This window comes from Gadus morhua, chromosome 9 (assembly GCF_902167405.1).
Source record: "Gadus morhua chromosome 9, gadMor3.0, whole genome shotgun sequence".
NCBI lineage: Eukaryota > Metazoa > Chordata > Actinopteri > Gadiformes > Gadidae > Gadus > Gadus morhua.
The window spans coordinates 4272547-4294033 of NC_044056.1; the positions used below are offsets into that span (position 1 = coordinate 4272547).

At 49.9% G+C, this 21487-nt stretch overlaps 1 protein-coding gene across 1 annotated transcript in view; it reads left to right on the top strand.

The window, feature by feature from the left end:
* cep290 (centrosomal protein 290) overlaps window positions 1–21487 on the top strand; it is a 46050-nt gene that overhangs the window by 23815 nt on the left and 748 nt on the right. The window contains 25 exon segments of the mRNA XM_030365579.1: window positions 106–188; window positions 190–464; window positions 467–555; window positions 1381–1545; window positions 2223–2336; window positions 2925–3056; window positions 4079–4369; window positions 5212–5319; window positions 5739–5938; window positions 7742–7955; window positions 8861–8998; window positions 9625–9846; window positions 10966–11106; window positions 11606–11748; window positions 12586–12741; window positions 14469–14592; window positions 17513–17647; window positions 18228–18314; window positions 19046–19210; window positions 19614–19656; window positions 19659–19735; window positions 19834–20003; window positions 20362–20503; window positions 20757–20812; window positions 20988–21082. Of these exon segments, the coding sequence (XP_030221439.1) occupies window positions 106–188; window positions 190–464; window positions 467–555; window positions 1381–1545; window positions 2223–2336; window positions 2925–3056; window positions 4079–4369; window positions 5212–5319; window positions 5739–5938; window positions 7742–7955; window positions 8861–8998; window positions 9625–9846; window positions 10966–11106; window positions 11606–11748; window positions 12586–12741; window positions 14469–14592; window positions 17513–17647; window positions 18228–18314; window positions 19046–19210; window positions 19614–19656; window positions 19659–19735; window positions 19834–20003; window positions 20362–20503; window positions 20757–20812; window positions 20988–21082 (3565 nt within the window).

Here is a 21487-nt window from a genome sequence, read left to right on the forward strand (position 1 = left end):
ATCGGTGCATTCAACTGAAAACACAGATTTAGGGTCTGGATCTCCCTACGACCCCCCTCCTCCTCCTCTCTGCCCCCCCCCCCCCCCCCCCCCCCCCCCCCGCAGTCCCAGTCGGACGAGAAGGCCCTCCTGGGCCGGCTCCACCAGCAGGTGGTGTCGCTGCAGCTCAGCGAGGCGGCGGCCCTGGCCGTGCGAGGCCCTGACGGCCCGCCTGCGCGCCCTGGAGGCCTACCAGCTCCGGGCCGAGCAGCGCCTGGACGCCGGCCAGCGCGCCCTCTACCTGGCCCGGCAGGACGGCCGCGGCCGCGCCCGCCACCTGCGGCAGACGGTGCACGCGCTGCGGCGGCAGTGTGCCGGCGCCCTGCCCCTGGTCCGGCTGGAGCAGCTCTCCCTGACGCTGGCGGAGCTGCAGGGGGAGCGCGCCGGGGCGCAGCGGGAGAGGAGGGAGGCGCAGGAGCAGCGGAGGCGGAGGGCCGGGCGGAGGAGCTGGAGGGGAAGCTGGCCGGTCTGGAGGAGTTGGTCGCCGCGCTGGGGGACGCCAAGGGAGCGCAGAAGGTGGGGAGAGGGGGAGAGGGGGAGAGGGGGAGAGGCGACGGCGGGGGGGGGGGAGAGGGGAGAGGGGGAGAGGGGACGGCGGGGGGGGGGGGGGGGGCTCTCACTTCGCTCGCTCTATCTGTGACCTCTCCCTCTCTCTTGCTATCCGTCTCTATCGTTCTGTCTGTACCCTCTCGACCCTTCTATCCATATCCATCTATCTCTCTCTATACATGTATCTATATCCATCTATCTCTCTCTATACATGTATCCATATCCATCTATCTCTCTCTATACATGTATCCATATCCATCTATCTATATCTATCAATCTCTCTATTGACCTATCTGTACCATCTCTCTGTCTTGCTATCGATCTATCTGTATCGACTCTCTATCCTTCTATTCATATCCATACATCTATCTCTATACATCTATCTGTACCATCTGTCTATCCTTTTATCCATAATGCAACGATCTATCTCTATACATCTATCCAAATCGATCCATCTCTCTATTGATACATCTGTACCGTCGCTCTATCCGTCTTCCATATCAAATGATCTATCTACACATCTATCCTTATCCATCTTTCTCTATCCATCTATCCTTATCTATCCATATATCGGTACCATCTCTTTATCCTTCAATCCATATCCCTCAATCTTTCTCTATGCGTCCATCCAGATACATCTATCCATCTCAATCGTCCAATTCTGCACTCTATCAATCTTTCTATCTCTATCCTTCTATCCGTGTCCATCTATCTACGCCATGCCTCCCTCCTTGCATCTATCGCAATCCCTCCCTCCATCCATCCATCCCGTGTCCGTCTCTCTGCCTCCAGGTGATGGGGTGGCACCGGCGGGCGGAGGAGGTGCGCCTGCAGGACATGCGCCGCGGCAGGGAGCTGGAGACGCAGAGGGAGGAGATCCTCTACCTGAAGGGCCTGGGAGAGGGCCGTGAGCGCGCCCTGCGCACCCTGGAGGAGGAGCTGGTGACGGAGCGCACGGTGAGACACGCACATCCACACACACACACAGGCACACGAACACACGCACGCGCACGCACACACACACAATCGCCATGCTTTTGTCCCAACGCTCTGTCTTTCTTAAGCAGACGGGGGCTAGGGCTGCTTGCTCAGCCTCGCTCAAGGCTGTGGACACGGGGATTGACCCGAGCACATTTCGGCTGGGAGTCAAACCATATGTCTAGGAGTAGGCATGTGGTTTGACTGAGTACATGTACCGATGCTGATGGCTATGTGTGCAAAACACACTCATCACAAGAATTCAGCCAGCATATTCCTCTTCCTCATATTTTGTCATGTTATAACCGGAGTAGTCCCAATTGAAATTACTAATGAAATATGACCGGCTCCACTTTTACAAGGGAATGTAAAAAATATTCAATAGAGCGTGAAGCATTCCGACAAAGCCCCGCTTTGATCTCCTGCGATAAAGGAAGTGTTTTTTCCCGAGCGATGGCAGCCCGGTGTCTCCCAGCTCGGCAGGGGGGGTCCCAGGAACCGCGGGTGTTCATGAAATCCACAGAAGCATGCGGCGTGGTTTGGGGTTTCCGAGCTCGCTCAGGAAGAATCCATATTGTTAAATAAAAGTGGAACACGGCGTGGAACGACGCCTCGTAACTCCCGTTATAAAGAGAGGCGGTGTGTGCTCCCCCCAGCTCTGGGAAGAGCGGCAGGTTTCTTGGGAGCAGCGGGAGGTGGACCTGGAGCGCCGGCTGGACGCCTTCGAGACGCAGCAGCAGCAGCAGGTGGTCCCGGGAGCCTCCCAACAGGTGCGGACGCCCCTCTGTGTCCTTATTGTTATTATCATTGTTTTTGTCGATGATGGATCTAGCGTTGTATCGGTTGCTCTGCGCTCCCGATGAGCGCACGCGAGGAACACGTGAGAACACGGGTTGATGGCCCGATAGCACACGCAGGTGTTTTGGCGTGTTATTTATATAAATAATGCATCATCGGCCCCGGTTTGGCCTCACTGTCGCTGGTGGAAGCAAGGAGGGCGCCTGTTGGAACACATCGCACACGCCGGTCGGTAAAGAGATCACTTTTCTGACACGTCGCTGATGGAAGCGTGAAGAACTTTTAATCTAAATTATTCCTCCATGATCATATCAGTTGCCAACCGCATGCTTCCACGCCAAGATCATGTTCCTGGTTGACGAATCTTTTGTGAAATGAAAGATGTTAGGCTTTTCCGATTTTTTATTTTATGCGATATGCATTTTATCGCCGCCATTTTGGTTCAGGTAGGTGCTTTAATGGAGGATAGGGGAGCGTTTTCTGTATATTATTTAAGCGCACTAGCAGCAAGTTGTGTGTGTGTGTGCGTGTGCGTGTGCGTGCGCACGGTGGTTATACAGGCTGAGCAGCAGGACTTGCTACCAGACCCCAGCTGGCCGGTGGCTCAGCAGCTGGAGTTCGCCCTGAGGAAACTGGGGGAACACGGCCGCACCATCCTGGAGACGCAGGCCTCGTGCAGAGCTCTGGAGGAGGTACGGCCACTACCTAGACCGGGTACCCCCACTACCTAGACCGGGTACCCCCTACCTAGACCGGGTACCCCCACTACCTAGACCGGGTACCCCCACTACCTAGACCGGGTACCCCACTACCTAGACCGGGTACCCCCACTACCTAGACCGGGTACCCCCACTACCTAGACCGGGTACCCCCACTACCTAGACCGGGTACCCCAACTACCTAGACCGGGTACCCCCACTACCTAGACCGGGTACCCCCACTACCTAGACCGGGTACCCCCACTACCTAGACCGGGTACCCCCCGCCCGCTCTGCCGGCGATTTGAATTCGCCCTGCAGAAGGGTCGGAGAAGGGCAATGCATTTCTTTCTGCTTCCGATACGTTTTTGAGGGAGCCAATCCACAAGCTGGCTTTTCCCCCTGGCGCGCTATTGGCTGGTTTAACACAATGACGACAGGGAAGCGACGGCAAGCAGACAATCGCGTACAGAGTCGTTTGAACTAGGCCCGTTGATCACGCCTCTTGTGCTGAAGAAAATGACAGCAGCCTCCCCAGACCAACGTGCAATGCAATCTACGATTGAGCTTGGTCTGGTAATAGCCAGGCTAGTCACTACCATTACCAGGACTAGTACTCATACCATCACAACCTCGTGTTTATTCGATAAACATTAGAGCTACGAACTCAGAACCCCTCAGCTGGGAGTCAAACATAAAAATATATTTTTTGCAATATGCGCTTGAACGCCGCCATTTTGGTTAAAATAGGTGCTTTAATAAAGGATAGGTTGGAGCATTTGCTAGACCGCCCTGCCACCCTGATCGATGTTCTATTCAACCATTTCTTATGTTTAATGTTGGATGTGTAACGCATTGATTGATTTCGGAGCTGTTAAAAGGCCGGGTGTCCTGTTATCGTAACCCAACGCACGCGCTTGATTGGAACACTTCAGCGACCAATCAGGATCCAGTATTCACCCCGGCCGCGTGTCTAACCCCGCGTCGCGGCGTGTCTCCCCTCCGGCTGCCCCTAGAGGTCCAAGGGGAGCGAGGAGGCACTGCGCAGCGCCCAGCAGAACGTGCTCTCCAGGGACCGGGTCATCAACGAGCTCAGGCTCCGCCTCCCCGCCACCGCCGGCCGGGAGAGGCTGCTGGCCGACCTGGGCCGGGCGGCGGCGGCGGCGGGGGAGGAGGAGGAGGGCGGGGCGGAGAGCCAGCCGGCCCTCCAGGTGGCGCACCACACCATCGGGAGCCTGCAGGGGCGGCTGAAGCAGAAGGAGGAGGTGGTGAAGAAGTACCAGGAGCTGCTGGCCCGAGCCAGACGGGTGAGCGGGTTTAACGTTTATTGTCCTAAAAGGGAAGCTTGTCTTGCAGTCAGGTGGTGGACATGAATAGCACGAGATACACAAGGACACACAACAAAGAGATAGACACAGGCTAATGTAAGTTAAAAAACGGTCACACTTATCTAGTCATCAGATTTAAATACAAAGAATTGTGCAAATTGAACAAACGTATGGCGCTATCAATAAAAGAGTTCTTTGTCCTACTGGACTTAAAAAAAGGGACTCTTAGGCCCAATCCCATTTCTACCCCTTACCCCTTCCCCTTACCCCTCCCCCCTTCCCCTTACCCCTTCAAAACAAGGGGGAGGGGTAAGGGGTAGACATGGGATTGGGCCTTAGTCTCCAGCCTGAGGGTAGGGCATCAAATGAACCATGAAGGGGATGATTATGACAGAGAGCGGGCGGCTCGCTGCGGTGTCGGGGGGACGTGTTTACAGGCTGTGTCGGTGTTCAGGCAGAGGAGAAGAGGGATGCGTGGATGGAGAAGCTTTTTTGAGTGAGAATTGAGTTGATGTTCAGTGATGTCTGTTCAAAAAATGATGCTCAGAAATAACGGGTCAAAAAGTTTGATCTTATCTTATGTGGTTAACGAATTGATTAATGCTGTTCAAATTGATTGACTGTTTGATAACAATAGCTGCCCTTAAACACACGCCTACCTGTTTGGCATGAGCATTTAAAAAACTTTAAACAAGAAGCATGTTTTTCATAGTACTGTACTATTTTTGATAGACAGGATGCCATGGAGGAAGGTACTTCTCGCCATGCACTTAAAGCTTAAACGAAACTGATCCCTGGTTCTGAATTTCTTGTTCCCCCAGGAGCAGGAGGAGGTGAACAGGAGGCATGAGGAGGAGGTGAAGGCTCTGCATCAGAAGCTGGACCTCTACTCGGACAGCTCACTGGACCGCTTCAAACAGAACACACTGGTAAGTGTGTGTGTGTGTGTCTGTGTGTGTGTGTGTGTGTGTGCAATCCAGCTGTTCCGTTTATTAACAATGGTTACATTAGCAGCAAGTCAGCAACACCTATTCAATGCTGCAGCCGCCAGAATTGTTTGTTGGGGACAAATTAGTTTTCAACAAAGTTAGGGGGTTGACAAGCTATGTGCAATCACACAAAAACGTTGTTACCAGAGTGAAAATAATTCAGATAAATTTGAAAGCGTCTCCTTGTAGCATCGTCTACATTCAAATACAACGGATAAAGATGGTGCTTTCACCTAAACTTCCTTTCCATCCATGTTATGTTATTATTGAATTAATTATTCTCGCCTTGCCTTGCCTACGCTCAGTTTGAACGGTACCTTAGCGTTAGCGGCTAACGGCGGCTAGCTGCCCTCTTCCAGGACCTGCTGAAGAAGCCGTCCCTCAGCGTGCCCACCTCCAAGCACCTGGTGCGGCTGGCGGAGGTGGAGCAGACGGTGGTGGAGCAGGACCACTCCCTCTCCGCCCTCAACGAGAGGCTGAGGGCGGCCGTCGCCGACGCCGACCGACAGAGGGTTTCCGTGGCGACGCAGGCCAAGAAACACCAGGAGGAAGTGTCAAAGTAAGAGCTGGCTTTTTAGTTTTTAATGTAGTGCCCATAGTCCACCCTTCCGAAACACTTTGTTCCCCAGTCGAAAAGCGTCCTGTTTGGGTCTCACAAAGGGTTAACGAACATAAAAATAACTTAAAGGTGACATATTACACCGCTGGGTTAGGGTTGTTAAGGGTTGTTATATTACATTATAACAACGCATTGTAATTGTTATATTACAATGTTTATGTATAACACGACGCAAGGGTCGAACAGAAGGGACAGCCAGAGCTCCATCTCTGGTGATGTGTCGCTGTGTTATTTGTCTTGACTGGACCCCACTGAAGGGGCAGTGCTCCCTCCCAGCTGTTCCAGTAGATTATGCTCAGGGAGCCATAGCCAACCGGGTTGTCAAGTCAAGCATTGGATTGAGTAGAACAAAAAAACTATTTATCTGCCGCATAAGACACGCAGACACTACCGCGTAAACACTCTCGCACACACACACACACACACACACGCAAACACGCACACACACAGATCCACACACACACATACACGCACACACACATACACACACACATCCGCACAAACACACACACACACTGGGTATTTTGAAGGATTATGATAGGTGCTTGGAAGTGAGATTGTTAAACCGTGAAGGCGCTGTGTAAACACGTCATGTCATTTTTTTTTTTTTTTATCTTTCATGACAATTTTTGATTGTTGGCTTTCTTTTGAAAACTAATCGAATTACTATCATGTGAATACTATGATTCCATTGCTTTGAGTGAAAATTGAGATTTAGGTTTCACAGTCTGTCCAGTCGCCTCGTAAGACATTCCTGATCGAGGTATTTCCCGTACGGCTCTCTGCAGATTAGCCTGGGTTTTCGATTCCTGTTGAAAGCCTTTTCCAAACATTTCAAATTGTAGCAATCTTCGTCTCAACAGCTTTTCTCCCTGAGAACGATATGTTTTGCTTTACTTCCGACCAGATTCATCCAGCTAGCCTAGAAATTCTCCTGGCTCAGAATGATTTGTGATAACAAGACTTGAAGTCATGTCTAGCTCAACTGGTAGTTTGCCAGGGTTAAGGGGTCAGAAATTGACTGAGACCTCAGAAGGCTTGAGAGATCAACGTGTCAAGTATCATAAATATTTTTGTGTTTCAAGTTCAAATTTTAACCAAATAGAAATGTTGACTAAAGTAACCAGCTAACACTATTCAACAACACTAACATAATAAAGTAACCAGCTAAGACCATTCAACCATACGCTAACCGCATTAAAGGGGACATATTACACCACCAGGTTTCCACCTAGATGTGTGCTGGATAGATGAGCAACGTTTGCTACAGTCCACTGGGTAGGCTGGTTGACCGATCTATCCGGCACACATCTAGGTGGACACGGCCACCAGTGATGTCAGAAGACGCAGGTTTTACAATTACAATTAGGGCATTTAACAGACGCTTTTATCCAAAGCGACTTACATCAGTTAATACACACATTGACATACCGACGGCAGAGTGAACCATGCAAGGCGACAGCCAGCTCGTCGGGAGCAGTTAGGGTTAAGTGTCTTGCTCAGGGACACTCAACACTCAGCTAGGAGGAGCTGGGGATCAACTAGCAACCTTTCGGTTACAAGACAACTGCTCGACCTCCTGAGCTAAGCCGACCCATTTTCACTCACACACTGGTGGTATAATATGTCCCTTTAAGAAACAAGCTGAAACAATTCAACAAAAAGCAAACAGCGTAGCGCAGCAAGCTCCCAGTACGACGCCTGAGGCTAACAGGAATGCGCGGTCGATGTGTTTCCCCCCAGGCTGGAGGAGCAGCACGCGGGCAGGGTGAAGGCGCTGGCCGGGGACGGTGAGGAGCTGAGGGCCCAGGCCGCCCACACAGAGAAGCAGCTGCAGTACCTCCAGAGCGAGCTGGAGGCCCAGAAGGAGGCCAACGTCCGCTCGCCCAGCAACACCATGAAGAGCCTGGTGGAGCGTCTCAAGGCCCAGCTCGCCCAGAAAGAGAAGCAGCTCAAGGTTCGCCTTGTCCCACACTATTACTGTCGGATCAATGGATCACGAGCGTAATCCCAGTGCTGAGCTAAGCACGTATTTTTAATAGGTGCCAGGGGGGCCAGTTACGGTATCGTACGAGAAACAGATGGGGGGCCGGGACACTGGGGCGTCTGACTGTTTTAGGAGGGTTCAATATGTGTGATCTGAAGTTACATCAAATAATATCAAGCCCGCCCCTCTTGGTTCCTCTTGGAACCAAGCAACTGGTTGTTATTATTCAAAATGTATTATAAAAGCACGAAGAAAGAAAGAAAAAGAAAGAGCACCGAAATGGCAGCTTGGAATGTGCGTGACGTCAGCTCAGATGATACCCTTTTTTTTTATATTCACTGTAAGTCATCGCCTAGAACTGCGTCCAACATCGCCAGAACAAAGCGGCAAAGGCAAACGAATGCGGGCAGAAAATTCCCCCCTGTGCCTCAACACCACACCCTTCAGTCACGCTGAGGTCAAAGGTCAAGGGAATGTGAATCGCGGCGTACTAATCAATAGAGCGGGGATGGCTGGCAACTGCAAGGTTGCTAGTTCGATCCCCGGCTCCTCCTAGCTGAGTGACGAGGTGTCCCTGAGCAAGGCACCTAACCCTAACTGCTCCCGACGAGCTGGCTGTCGCCTTGCAAGGCGCTGTCGTCGGTGTGTGCCTGAATGGGTGAATGTTAGGCAACGTTAAAGGGCTTTGGGTAAAAGCGCTTTATAAATGCAGTCCATTTACCATTTAGAAAACGTGCCCCTGTGCAGTTACCATTGTCTCTTCCTGTTTGTTCCTGTCTACCACCAAACCCTTCCATCAGGTCAAAGGTCAGGGAATGTGAACCGCGGGGTACTGATCGAATCTATCTGTCCTCCACCCTCCACCCTCTCACCAGGCCCTGGGCAAGGCGCTGCTAGAGCTGCGGTCGGAGATGACGGGCCTGGCGGAGCAGCAGATCATCTCGGGCGCGGCGCAGAGAGAGGAGAGCCTCAACGTCCAGACGCTGGTGGACAAGCACACCAAGGAGCTGAAGGTGAGCGAGAGGAGCTACCTCTCCCCCCTCCTCTCCCCCCCCCCACACAGACATATGGAACATCGCACCCGGAGCTCCGCGGCGCACGCGTCTCTATTAAGGACGTGAACCTATCGTCTTACCCCTTTGTTCAGACACAGGTAAAATAAACATTGTGTTAAGAAAATGAACGTTGGAGAAGCGGTGTGTGTTGTCTGAAGGGCTATACGTTACGCCTGCGGGCTAAGATCCCGATGATGGATGGTTGACATGCAGAAGGCCGAGACCTCAATGAAGGAAACCTCTTGCTACAACTGTAAATCAACGGGAAAACAATATGCCGACGCGCAGTATGTCACGTCTTGGCGCAACAAAGCGTTGTATGCCTTTTAAAGAGATATCTGTAAATTGCCGTTTGACGGCTAGATTGCAGACGAGTTGTTAATCCCAAACGTGTCGTTTGTGCCGCCGGTTCCCTAGGTTAGCATTTGATTTATGTCAGCCGCATACATTGATTCGCAGAGTAGCCTAGCTTCTGTTGATTTAAAGGGAATGCATCACAAAACATACGCATCATATGATGATGAGTCCTTTTATCGGCTGAGGGAAACCCCATTAGTTATCGTTCCGTCTGCGTTGCCGTTCAGCTGCGACTGCAGGAGCTGAGCAAGGAGCTGCAGTCTGCGAAGGAGTCGGTCAGGGGGGCCCGCGGCCGCGAAGAGGCCCTGAAGGAGGAGGTGGAGGAGCTGAGGGGCGACCTGCAGCGGAACCACAAGAGCCAGGGTCGGCTGCAGGGGGAGAAGGAGCAGAGAGACCACGAGCTCCAGGAACTCCGGCAGCGCGTCAAGAGGCTGAGCAGCGGGCTACAGGTACGCCCAACCACCAACAACCACCCCTTAGGTTAAGTTATCCTTTATTGTCCCCTTATGGGGGAACTCTCTCTGCTTTTAACCCCTCCGGGAGCTGGTGAACACACAAGGGGCACACCAAAACACCCGGAGCAGTGGGCCGCCGCAGGGCAGCGCCCGGGGAGCAGGTGGGGGTTTCAGGTGCCTGGCTCAAGGGTAACCTTCCCCTTGAACCAGGGCGGGCTGAATGGGAGGCAGAGGAGTGTCATGTAATGAGGCCGTGTAGAACCGTAAGACTGACTGCAGGCTGTTAGGGCTGTAAAAACACAATGGACTTGACTTACGCACCACAGCCACGTACGCATGCGCACGCGCACGCGCACACGCCTCCCACACATAGCAGCTCTGATATAACAACAGCAGAGAAAGGCCAAAGTAAACCACCGTTATGGGACACTGAATGTGTTTTGTTTCCCTCTGGAAAACACACGGAAATAACGAAACAAGCGCACAGATCACATTAATCATTTTTAACGAATTAGTTATATAAATGTACAGGGCTTGTTGTAACAACAGTCGACAACAGGAGCACTTAAATGGGCATGAAACCCATTTGGAATTCTTCCTCATAGTTATAAACTCTACACGTCTTCTAAATGATTGTGCTTAAATGGTGACACACGCCTCTACTAAGGTCTTTGGTGGCACGGTGGCTCAGAGGGTAGCACTGTTGCCTCAGCTAGGCTCTGGGTTCGACGCTGGCATTTGCCAATCAGGAAACCTTTCCACTCCCTAACCCTTTCTGTGTAGAGCTGCATGTTTTACCCTTTGCCCATGTCGGTTTTTCCCTGGGTGCTCTGGTTTCCCCCCCCACACCCAAATCATGCAAAGTAACACTCCGGCATAGGCCCACAAGCAAGGAAAGGGCACACAGACTGGAGCTGGTTCCCAGACACTCAAGTGTGTGAGGCTGCCCACTGTTCTTAGCGGGCTAGGATGGTTCAAATGCAGAGGCTGAATTTTTCCCAAGGGGATTAATCAACTACGCCTTACTATCTCCATGATCATACAGAGAATAAGGTGTACTACTATATAACTAAACGGTGAACCCCATTTCGACTGATGCAATGGAACCCTCAGAACCAACAGGAGGCTGACGACCGGGCCTCCACGGTGGAGAACCTCCAGAGGAAGGTCAGGAGGTTGGAGTCGGAGCTGGAGAAGAGGCCGTCGTCCCCAGAGAGGAGCGCCAACACCACCACCAACAAGGAGGACAACAAGGTCCAAGCTGAAACCTCCCCTCACGGCCCTTATTCTCCTATAGCGGCCATTTTGGCTCCGAACGCAAGCTGGGTGGGGAAACTGAGTCATGAAATCCGCGTTCACCTCCCCCAAACCAGCTACTGTTTAGAACCAAAATGGAACCAAGATGGCAGCAAGGTGGTATAAGCCACATTCTTCCATTAGAATCAGCCATTGTCCATCTTTTATAGCGAGATTTTATACAATTTGTGTTTCTAGCTAGCGCTGTTGGAATGGGATGATTTATGATGACGCAAGTCCAGCACGAATCTAAAACGCATGCCGCTTACTTTGAGATTAACCATTCAAAATCAGGCACTAAAAACTGTTTGGGGCAATTAATGTGACACGATCTCAGCCACTTCCTAATTTGTATGGCAGACCCAAGTTGACCCTGGGGTTGATTTTAAACTCTTTGCCTTTGTCGATGTATACGTAGATAATCAAGGTTCCGTTTTTTTCTCTCTCTCTCCGACAGTCCAAGGAAGAGGTTGTGCGCTGGGAAGAGGGGAAGAAATGGCAGACGAGGATGGAGAAAGTACGGAACGGACTCAAGGAGAAAGAGGGGGAGGTGGAGGCTCTTTCCAGACAGCTCGGCACTCTCAAAGACCTCTACGCCAGGTGAGCGCGAGCCCGAAGGCCGGAACACAGTCGGGGCGCAAGCGTAGAGCGCCAACGGAACCTGCTCGCTCCTTGGCTTCACACCGCGGGCACATTAAATAGATTATCATGAGAGCGATTGAAGGCAGATGCTCTCCACGCTATGGTTTCGGTGGGTTTCAGCCTTGAGACATGCAGGGGGTTGACAGAGCAGCAGACTTTGCAGCTTTGGCGGCTCATTCCTTCCTCTTTTTGGGGCTTTTCATGGTCTGTAGTCAAAGACACATAAAGCCTCTAGAGAAAGGCAGCGGACAATCGGATTCCTTCTCCTATTTGTCAGATATCGCCAGATATTCCCACAAAGTCCCACATTAGCTTGGAATGACACGGTTCAAAAACAGGTCCCTCACCGGTGGAATCCAGTGAGCAGTCACCGTGACAGAGATAGCATGGCGACCTAGCCTGGCTATTGCCAGACCAAGCTCAATCGTAGACTGAGCTTGGTATGGGGAGGCTGCTGTCATTTTCTTCAGCGTAAGAGGCCTGATCAACAGGCGTAGTTCAAATGACTCGATTCAAATGTCGCAATTGGATAGTCCTCCAACCAAACAGACCCAGGATCAAAAAGCTGCTTGCCATCACTTCCCTGTCGTCGTTGTATTAAACCAGCCAATAGTGCGCCAGGGGAAAAAGCCAGCTTGGTGATTGTCTCCAGTAAAAGCGGATCGGAAGCAGCTCCTCTCTGGACCCTGCTGCCGGGCGAATTCAAATCGCCGGCAGAACGACCTGGGGTCACCCAGTCGAATGGCGACCTGCACAGGGGGGTAAAGCTTGTTCCCGTGTGCTCGATGAGCGCAGACTGGAGCAGGAGAACAAGGGCCTGCTGAGGAAGGCCAAGGGGCGCGGTGTGACCGCCGACCACGTGGTGGGCGTGCGGAGTGCCGAGACGGAGAAGGAGCTGGAGGAGCTGAGGAGGAGGAACAGCGAGCTGGAGAAGCAGATCCTCAGCATCAGGTAGTCAAGTCAAGTTCATTCATCCGTCTCCCTAGGGAGAAATCTGGTTTAGAGACAGGGTACTGCTGCATAGACAAACATGGAACATAGAGAGACAAGGATGCATAAAGACAGTAAAACATCCAACATAGAAAGAAAGTACAAATCTGGTAACCAGATAGGGACCCAGGGTGTCCGCGCATCCTTAAAAAGTCTTAAATTCATGTTTCTAAATTTAAGACCTTTGAAAGTCTTAAATTCGTTACAAATGTCATATGTACTGTAACGCAAGGTCTTAAATTTGTCGGGGCAGGACTTTTATTTTTTTATTTTTCTCGTGGGACTTTTCAGGAAGGACATGTAGAGAGGCTTCTTTCTTGCTAGCTTCATATATAAACGATTATCTGCGTGCTTGCTAGCTATCTGCGACAATGGGTAGGTGAATGAGTCTCATTGAGTGACACACACGCTATGCTTGGGTTATAATACAGCGGGATCCCCCCCACCATCGCGTGTTTTAGGTCTTAAATTTCATAAAAGGTGGTATTAAAAAGGTCTTAAAAAGTCTTAAATTTGACTTGCTGAAACCTGGGGACCAACGTGCAAGAAGTATGAGCCGTGCAATTTGCCCTACCTACCAGTCAAAAGTACAGTGCTAGTACACGTTTAAAGTGCAGTGCACAATAAAGTGCTGGTGCATATTAGAGTGCCAGTACATACTAGTAAAGGTACTAGGATCGTGTCGTCGTCTATCTCAAGTCCGACCATCAGAGAGAGATGGAGAAATGTTCTAGATCCCCCTCAACAGTGACTTCTGTTGTTGAACCTTTAATCATCCAGGGGAGTCTCATTGAAATTTAAACATCTTTTCCAAGAGCAACCCGGGAAAGAAGGCAGCAAAAATAAGCAATTTACAGACGAGGACAACATAGATAAGACCATAACACGCTCGCAATAATACATTCAAAGTCAAGTGCATTGACAACTAACCAGACTGTCCAGTTTCATGCAATTCAAAATGAACTGAATTGTCCATAGGGAATATACGTTATCAGTCTCCGTCTTCAGACACGCTGAAACCACTCTTCCCTCACTCTGTCCTGACACGAGGAACATTAAAGGTTAAGCTGAGGAAATCGTACATTTCCCTGCAGTAGGCTCCTGAGAAACCGCTCGAGAAATGGTATAAATCCATCAAACAGCATACCAAAGATCAATAGAAACATGTGCCTAAGCTCCATCGCCGATGGGAACCTCAGGGGACCCACTATACCTTAGTGCAGATCTTGCGAAAGAGTCACTGGGATGCCTCTCAAAGCATGTGGTGGCCATATTGGATCAGCGGACCAGCCGGATAGATGTTTATGATGCCTCCGTAGCTCTATCCCACAGCCCAATACTTAATGGTGCAATGTGTAGGATTTAGAGGCAACTAGCAGTGAGGTTAGATGATCCCCTCCGCTCACCTAACCCTATCCGACAACATCGGCTCATTCTAACGTTTGTAACCTTGTGCACATTTTTCAAATAGAACCTTTTAATAACCTCTTCCACGACCCTTCAACACTGCTCCCCGACAGCACTTCATCACCGCCTGTATCATCCAAAACCCATCGTTATGAACGGAGACGTCACCTTGTCACCCTTAGCCCTGTGCACCGACACACGCAGGCAGACCCAGAGCTCATGATCTCGTGATCGATCTAACGCGGCCCCCACCCCCATGCTGCGGTGTTGAAACCTTCCAGGAGCCAGCAGGCCCTGCCCAGGGACGCAGCTGTGGATGACCTCACCCAGAGGAACCGCTGGCTGGAGGAGAGACTTCACACCATGGAGTCCCAGATGTCCAAGGAGCCTCCTTCCAGGCCTTCTGTAAGTATCCCCATATGCTTCCATAAGCACATGGGGATATGTGCTTATTTCTCATATGGAGCCACAACCATTACTGTCACGCATGTGGTAACAGCCGAGTGGGTGTGTTTGAGAACTCGGTCGGTAACTCTGAATGGCAGCGAGTACAGAGCCGGTCAGAGACCTGTCAAGGCTTGGACCACAGAGATCTACCGTACAAAGAGATATATGACTGTGTGTATTTCATCGCATGTCATCTGCATAGCCCACAGAGACCGCCGCTTCAGAGTAATCCTTTGGGTTCACCTATGATGAAATGACGGAGGTTAGCATACACATGTGTTCATTTGTACCGCATTTCATCTTCACAAATTAAGATCAAGAGGGCCCAGATGAATAAGACGAAACGAGCCCCAGAAACATGCATATTCGGGTTTCAATACCGAATTTCAGATGTGTAAAGTCAACCTGTGAAAATCATCCTGGACACACCGCGTGCACAGGGTTATGGCGTCAGTGTGATATGGCGACGAAGTGAGAGAAAGGCAGAGAGAGCATGTAAGAAGACACACTTTTAAGGGGATAATGGGAATGACGGACTGAATATGGGAGATGACCTTGTGGATGGTATTATCGGCCTAAATCTGCTTCTACTACACTGCAGTTAAACAGGCCCAACATTAAACGTCTTTTGCAGTGGCAGCTGGTTTCCCAGATATAATGGGCGCAATCGACTTATTCACCACTTTCGCCTTTTTTTTTTTCACTGCCCTTTGTACTATAATTTTTTTTATCAAACACTCGATTCTGAATGAGCGATCAGATGCAGAATTACAGGTCAATGTGAGAGTTCCCAGGACCATGTTTGGTTAATTATGGGTTAGGGTAACCCTGAGCTCACGGTCTGATTTCAAAGCTTGTTCACTTGCGAACAATCTTAGGAAAATTAGAGTGTATAAAGTGAAACCCTGTGCCGTCGTGCCATTCACTTTTTAAACATTTCGGAAAATCTCTGCACACACACTTTATCCCTGAGCATTAATTTGATATCGATGCATCTTAGCCAATATGTCTCTGACTTTGTCACTTTTGGCAGATTAAGGCTTAACACTTCCCTATTGTTGCGTGCCTTATGTGATAAATTAATCCACAATCTGATTGTAAAATGTTCATCTCCTTTTCTCTGCTGAGTCGAGACGCCAATTTAACAACTATTGTATTTCCCCCTCAAACTCGATTGTCGTCTTGTCGTCTTGTCTTGGCATCTTTCTGCTCACATATGCGTCCTGATCTTGTCTGGTTGACACAAATTCAGTGCAGAGCTACCTTCCACCCATGGTTTCTACGGAGGCAACATCTGCGGTTGATTAAACTTTATTTTGAAAAATGTGAGCAATGTTCCCCATAGGGAGAAAAACAGATAATCACAAAGTTCTGTGGGAGAATGAAGGAAGCAACACATAGCATAGATTCACCAAGAAAAGGTGTTGACAGAGCGATAGCTTGTATATACGCCAGATTGACCTGGCTATTTAATGAGGCAATAAAACAGCAGTGGACTGCAAGCTCTACATTTGTATCAGTTTCTGGCGCTGAATGTGGATTACCAAGGTAGACACTGCGTTCTGGCCTTCAATAGTCGGAGACCATCAGCCTGCCAATAATAAGCCATATTATGATATTTGGAACTATTGTGTGGCTTGTGTCCTTGATGTGGCCTTTTATTTTTTTACATTCTTTCAATTTCTCTATGCTTGTTCCCACGTATCTATCGCTTCCGTTCTCCTTCAACGGACTTCAATCATTCTATTGCCGACATGTGAAGGAAGGGGGCAAACCCACCGCATCTCCAAGAGCGAAACGCGCCCCTCGTTTTGAAGTCGGGCAGGGGACAGACCGAGAGAACCCAGAACCGCACAGCGAATTACTTTCTCAAGAGCAATCGTTCCCTCATCCGTCTGAAGAGGAAGCAGATGCCGATTCTGATATTATCAAGGAGGAAGAGGAGCAGGTCGAAGGCGGCGGAGACGATGAGGGTCCGAGCGGACAGGAGAGCGGGCCCTGTGCTACCGAAGTCGTCGCCAGCGAACCCGACGGAGATCCAGCCATGACCCCAAACTTGGCGAGCTCAGAGGGGATGGATCCAGAGGTCGAGGCTGAGGAGAATCCGTCGGGAGCGGCCAACCCGTGCGACCTGGGCGTGGCAGGGGATTTGACGGAAGAGGACAGAGTAACGCTGGGCGAAGAGACGGGTCAAACCATTATGGAGATGGGACCAGGTGACGAACCGGAGCGATACAGTACAGCTCAGGAAGATGCGGACCCGCAAGACGAACCCAACGCTGATACGCTCACAGACACTGTGATCGCCGAATTGGCAGGAAGGGGCTGCGTTCAGCCGGGGTCTGAGGTCTTAAGCCACATGGGCGTACCAAAGAGAGAGAGCCAATCTGACAGACGCCGCCTGAAGGTACAGTCAGGCCCCGTGGTGTCCCTTTGGTGTTGGTAGTTGCTGTAGTAGTGATGGAGGTGCAGTAGCCTGGTGAAGCACTGGCCCGATATTTCCTTAGTTTGTTGTTGTTGTTGTTATTTCCCCCCACCCCAATCCGACAGTCACAGACCCCCAAAGCCCTAACCCTATCCAACAGTGAGGCCTAGATGGTTGTCTCGAGTTCACCTGTGACAACGTAGTGGAAAACTTGCTGAACTGCGACCTTGCGAGTGCTTTGCCCAGTGGCTCATGTGGTCACTGAGTTATTTGCAATTCATGAGGGCAGGACTCATGAATACACTTAGAACCCTGCTTATAGATTGTTTTGTTTTTTATCTCCTCATCGCTCACCTTTCCTCTTCGTCAGGGGGTTCCACTCTCTTTGATCCTTTTCAAGATCTGTGTCCACACTTGGATTTAATAATATTTCCTTCCGGCCCCTTCCTCTAGACGTCCGGGCGGGGCACAGGCACGCCATCGCAGAAAGACCAGGATATCCAGAAAGAAAACCTGAAGCTCTCCTCGGAAAACCTGGAGCTCCGCCTTCAGTTGGCACAAGCTAATGTTGAGCTGCCTGGTCTAAAGGTACGCTAGTCATGGAGCAGAGTAATTGAAGAGAAGTTTGGCGAAGTCGCAAGAACAAAATTACTGGACCAAAGAATTTGCATTTTGGCACTGCCTCGCAGACAACAGAGATGCAGATATTGTTTGCGATTCGTCAGACATTTAAGACTAGCGTGACTTATTTTGTTTTAGTTCCACAAATGGAAATCAGATTGCCCGTTTCCATGGGAATCCCACTGACTTCCCACTAACTGAGGGAACATGTATGAATCAAATCCGAAACCGCATTGGTTATAAAATGTGTTTATCAGCTAAGAAAATGAAAGTCTTAGGCTACTCGCCTTAGACTGCCTTAGGCGAGTAGCATACTTTCAAAATCTCTGGTTCCTAAACATCTAATCCAGAGGAAAACCTATAATTGTTCCTATTAAAGGAAAGCCTGTTGTCCGAGACAAGCTAACAAGTTAATAATAAAATATATTTAAGCAAGCAAATAACTATCGGGGGGAAATAAACATTTGAAGTCAATAACGGTAGAAATCATAGAACTAATTTGTACTAAAGAAAGAATCGATTTTCACGGCCCTTTCTGTTTTGGCAGCGAGAAGTCGCAGACCTCAAAGAGATGTGCCGAGTCGTGAGGAAGGAAAGAGCCGAGGCAGAGAAGAAGCTGTCCCACTTGCGTGGGGTAAGTGGGACAGGACCACGACTAGAACCACTTTACACCATCTCACTTTAAACAGTAAAACAATGCGCTGGAAGCATATGCAGTCAGTGCTGATTACCTCTACTCATAATGTTTCCATTCAGCGTTTGTCTCTCATTGCATTTCTATGACTCCTATTGTGCGAATCGATTTTATTTTTCAATTTTTGTATGGTAGCTTATTGCATATTTTTGCATTTATTCTCTTTTGCGATGTTACTATGTTATTGTGCTGTCCTTCTGCTGCTCCTATGCAAACTATTCCTGTCCGGAGTAACAAAGTTGATTTTTAAAGGTCCCATGAAATTCCACCAAGTGCGAGTGTGAATAGCCATTACGAGTTGTTTTGAAAATCTACTTATGACATCACAAGTGGGCATGTCCAGCTAGATGTGTGACGGATAGATGAGCAACGTTTGGTACAGTCCACTGGGTAGGTTGGAAGACTGATCTATCCAGCACACATCGAGGTGGAAACGCCCACTTGTGATGTCATAAGGGGCCGATTTTCAAAAACGGCTTGTAACGGCTGATCACACTCAGACCTGGTGGCATGTCATGGGACCTTTTAAAAAAAAAATCTTTTCTTGGAACCCGCTCTGAGATTTTCACAGACAAGATCTCAGCGAGAAGTGAAGGCTTGTCTACCCGAGTGTCTTAACGATGATAGATGATTTAAGAACCACCTGGCTGTGTCTTTGTTCTGTGGAGCAGGCGGGCACCAGCGGTAAGACGGTGGGCGACCTGGAGAAGACGGTGGGGCTGATGAAGAAGGTGGTGGAGAGGGTGCAGAAGGAGAACGACGCCCTCAAGAGAACCTCCGGAACGGCCAATCAGGACAAGCTCGCGTCTCTGCAGCAGCAGCACGAGACCCTCAAGGTTTCAACCACCCTGTTGACACGTTGCATAATCATTAACATTACATTTACATTGACATTTAGCAGACACTTTTATCCAAAGCAACTTAACAATAATTACATTTATCAGAAGAAGGTGAAACGACAATATATCGCTGTCGGTACAGTAAGGTTGTTCATAGAACCAAGTGCAAAGCACGAACAATCGCTAGGTTAACCCATTCCCCGTAAACAACAAAGATAGCTAGGATTAAATGCTACACAACTAGGTACTATAACTAAGTACGACATACAACAGGTGCGTACATTAAGTGCCATAAGTGTGACTAGTGCCATAGTAGTGTTTGATAAGATGTGGCAATTTCAAGTCAAGCCTGAAATGTTGAGACCTAACCACCTCCATCATCTTTCTTCCTCCATGGAAGACGGACTATGAAAAGCTGAAGCAGGAGGCGGACACCGAACTGAACGCAGACTGGAATCCAAAACCAGAGGGATGGAAAAGATAGTGATGGAGAGCGAACGGCTACGGAGAGAGATTAAAAGGGTCATTTGTTTAGTCGAAATCGAACAACTGCAATTAAAATCTATCTGTTGAAGGCTGAAGACGCAAGACTCATGTTTCGGATGCCGTTTCCTGCACAGGAAAAGGAAGCGACAGAGAGGCTGCGAGTGACCAGGAGCGGCCTAGAAGTGACCATCGAGAAGCTGGAGTCAGAGCTGGAGGAGACCAGGCGCAAACTACACACCGCTCTGTCAAGAACCATCCCCGAGGGAGCCGACAGCAAGACCTGGAAGGCCTCAGTGGTGACGAGGTCAGCCGCTGTGCCTTCACTCGTTTAAACTCGATCCAGGCCGCGGCACCCGTGTTCAGACGGGACTATTTGCAGTAAAGGGTAGTTTGACCCAAGATGGGTTCATCCAGAATCGTTTTTTTCCTTGTCTTAATCTTAATATGAAATCCTTCAATATTTCTGCAACTGATCAGTTGGATCTTGCTTTGGGTGTACGGTAATGGTGGCTTGTAGCAGGGTAGGGGGGGGGAAGCAGATAATTTAATTGTTTGGTTTAAAAGGACCCGAGCCAGGCTCTCTGTTTTTCATCATACTCCTACCCCAATGCATATGCAGTTATTAGAATGTGATCTTCCACTGTGGTCTGGCGCTACTCCAGGATGTATGAAAACAAGATGAAAGAGCTGGAGAGGGAAGGAGAGAAGGAGCGGGCCGAGCGCACCGAGCTCAAGAGGAAACTGAAGGAGGCGGCCGAGCGAGAGGAGAAAGCCCTGCGCGCCATCCACGCACTTGAGGATCAGGTGCCCCGTCTCCATTCATACCAACCCACTCCATTATGTTCCAGGACACGACCGCACCGCACCGACAAATGACCCCCCAGGCCTGTTAAGTGTTGTTCAATAAAGATGATGAAAACAAAACCCCCCTTTCAGGCGGTACAGCATGTAGCGCTGCCGTGCGATGGATTCACCTGACTGCAGTTTTTAATCAAGAGCCCGTCAGCAACGAGTGTCTGGCTTCAATAAGCTCATATTTTCGTCAATCTTTCATCAGGTGAAAGGCGGCACCAGGATTGACGCAACTACAACCAAAGATGTGGCAGCGCTAAGGTTTGTGCCGATCACACGGAAAGAAACGATGATTATACAGGCACAGTTCATCTGAGGTTGCATGACGCTGAAGACTGTGTGTGTGTGTGTGTGTGTGTGTGTGTGTGTGTGTGTGTGTGTGTGTGTGTGTGTGTGTGTGTGTGTGTGTGTGTGTGTGTGTGTTTTGGTTCTCCAGGCGGGCTAACGAGGAGCTGGAACAGGAGCGGTGTAAGCTGATGAAGGAGCTGCAGGAGCTCCGGGAGGGGTCCGGACAAACGTCCACTCTTCAAGGTGAGGTCTCTTAAAGGGGACATTATAGCACCAGGTGGGAGTGTGATTTGCCATTACACGCCGTTTTGAAAATGTGCAGCTTCTGACATCACAGGTGGCCGTGTCCACCTAGATGCGTGCTTGATAGCAAACGTTGGTCATCTAGGTGGACACTTCCGCCTGTGATGTCAGAAGCTGCAGTTTCAAAACGGCTTGTAAAGGCTAATCACACTCACACCTGGTGGTATAATATGTCCCCTTTAAAGGTGGGCGGGCCTCAAGCCACTACCCATTCGACTGGTGGCATTTTTCAGCAAAACAGCCCGATGGTGCGTTTCTAGGTTCGATTCCCAGTGTCCACGGACTGCCTGAGTGCATTCTTCAGCAGGATTCCCTAACCCCTACCTGCTCATGAATCATTAACAA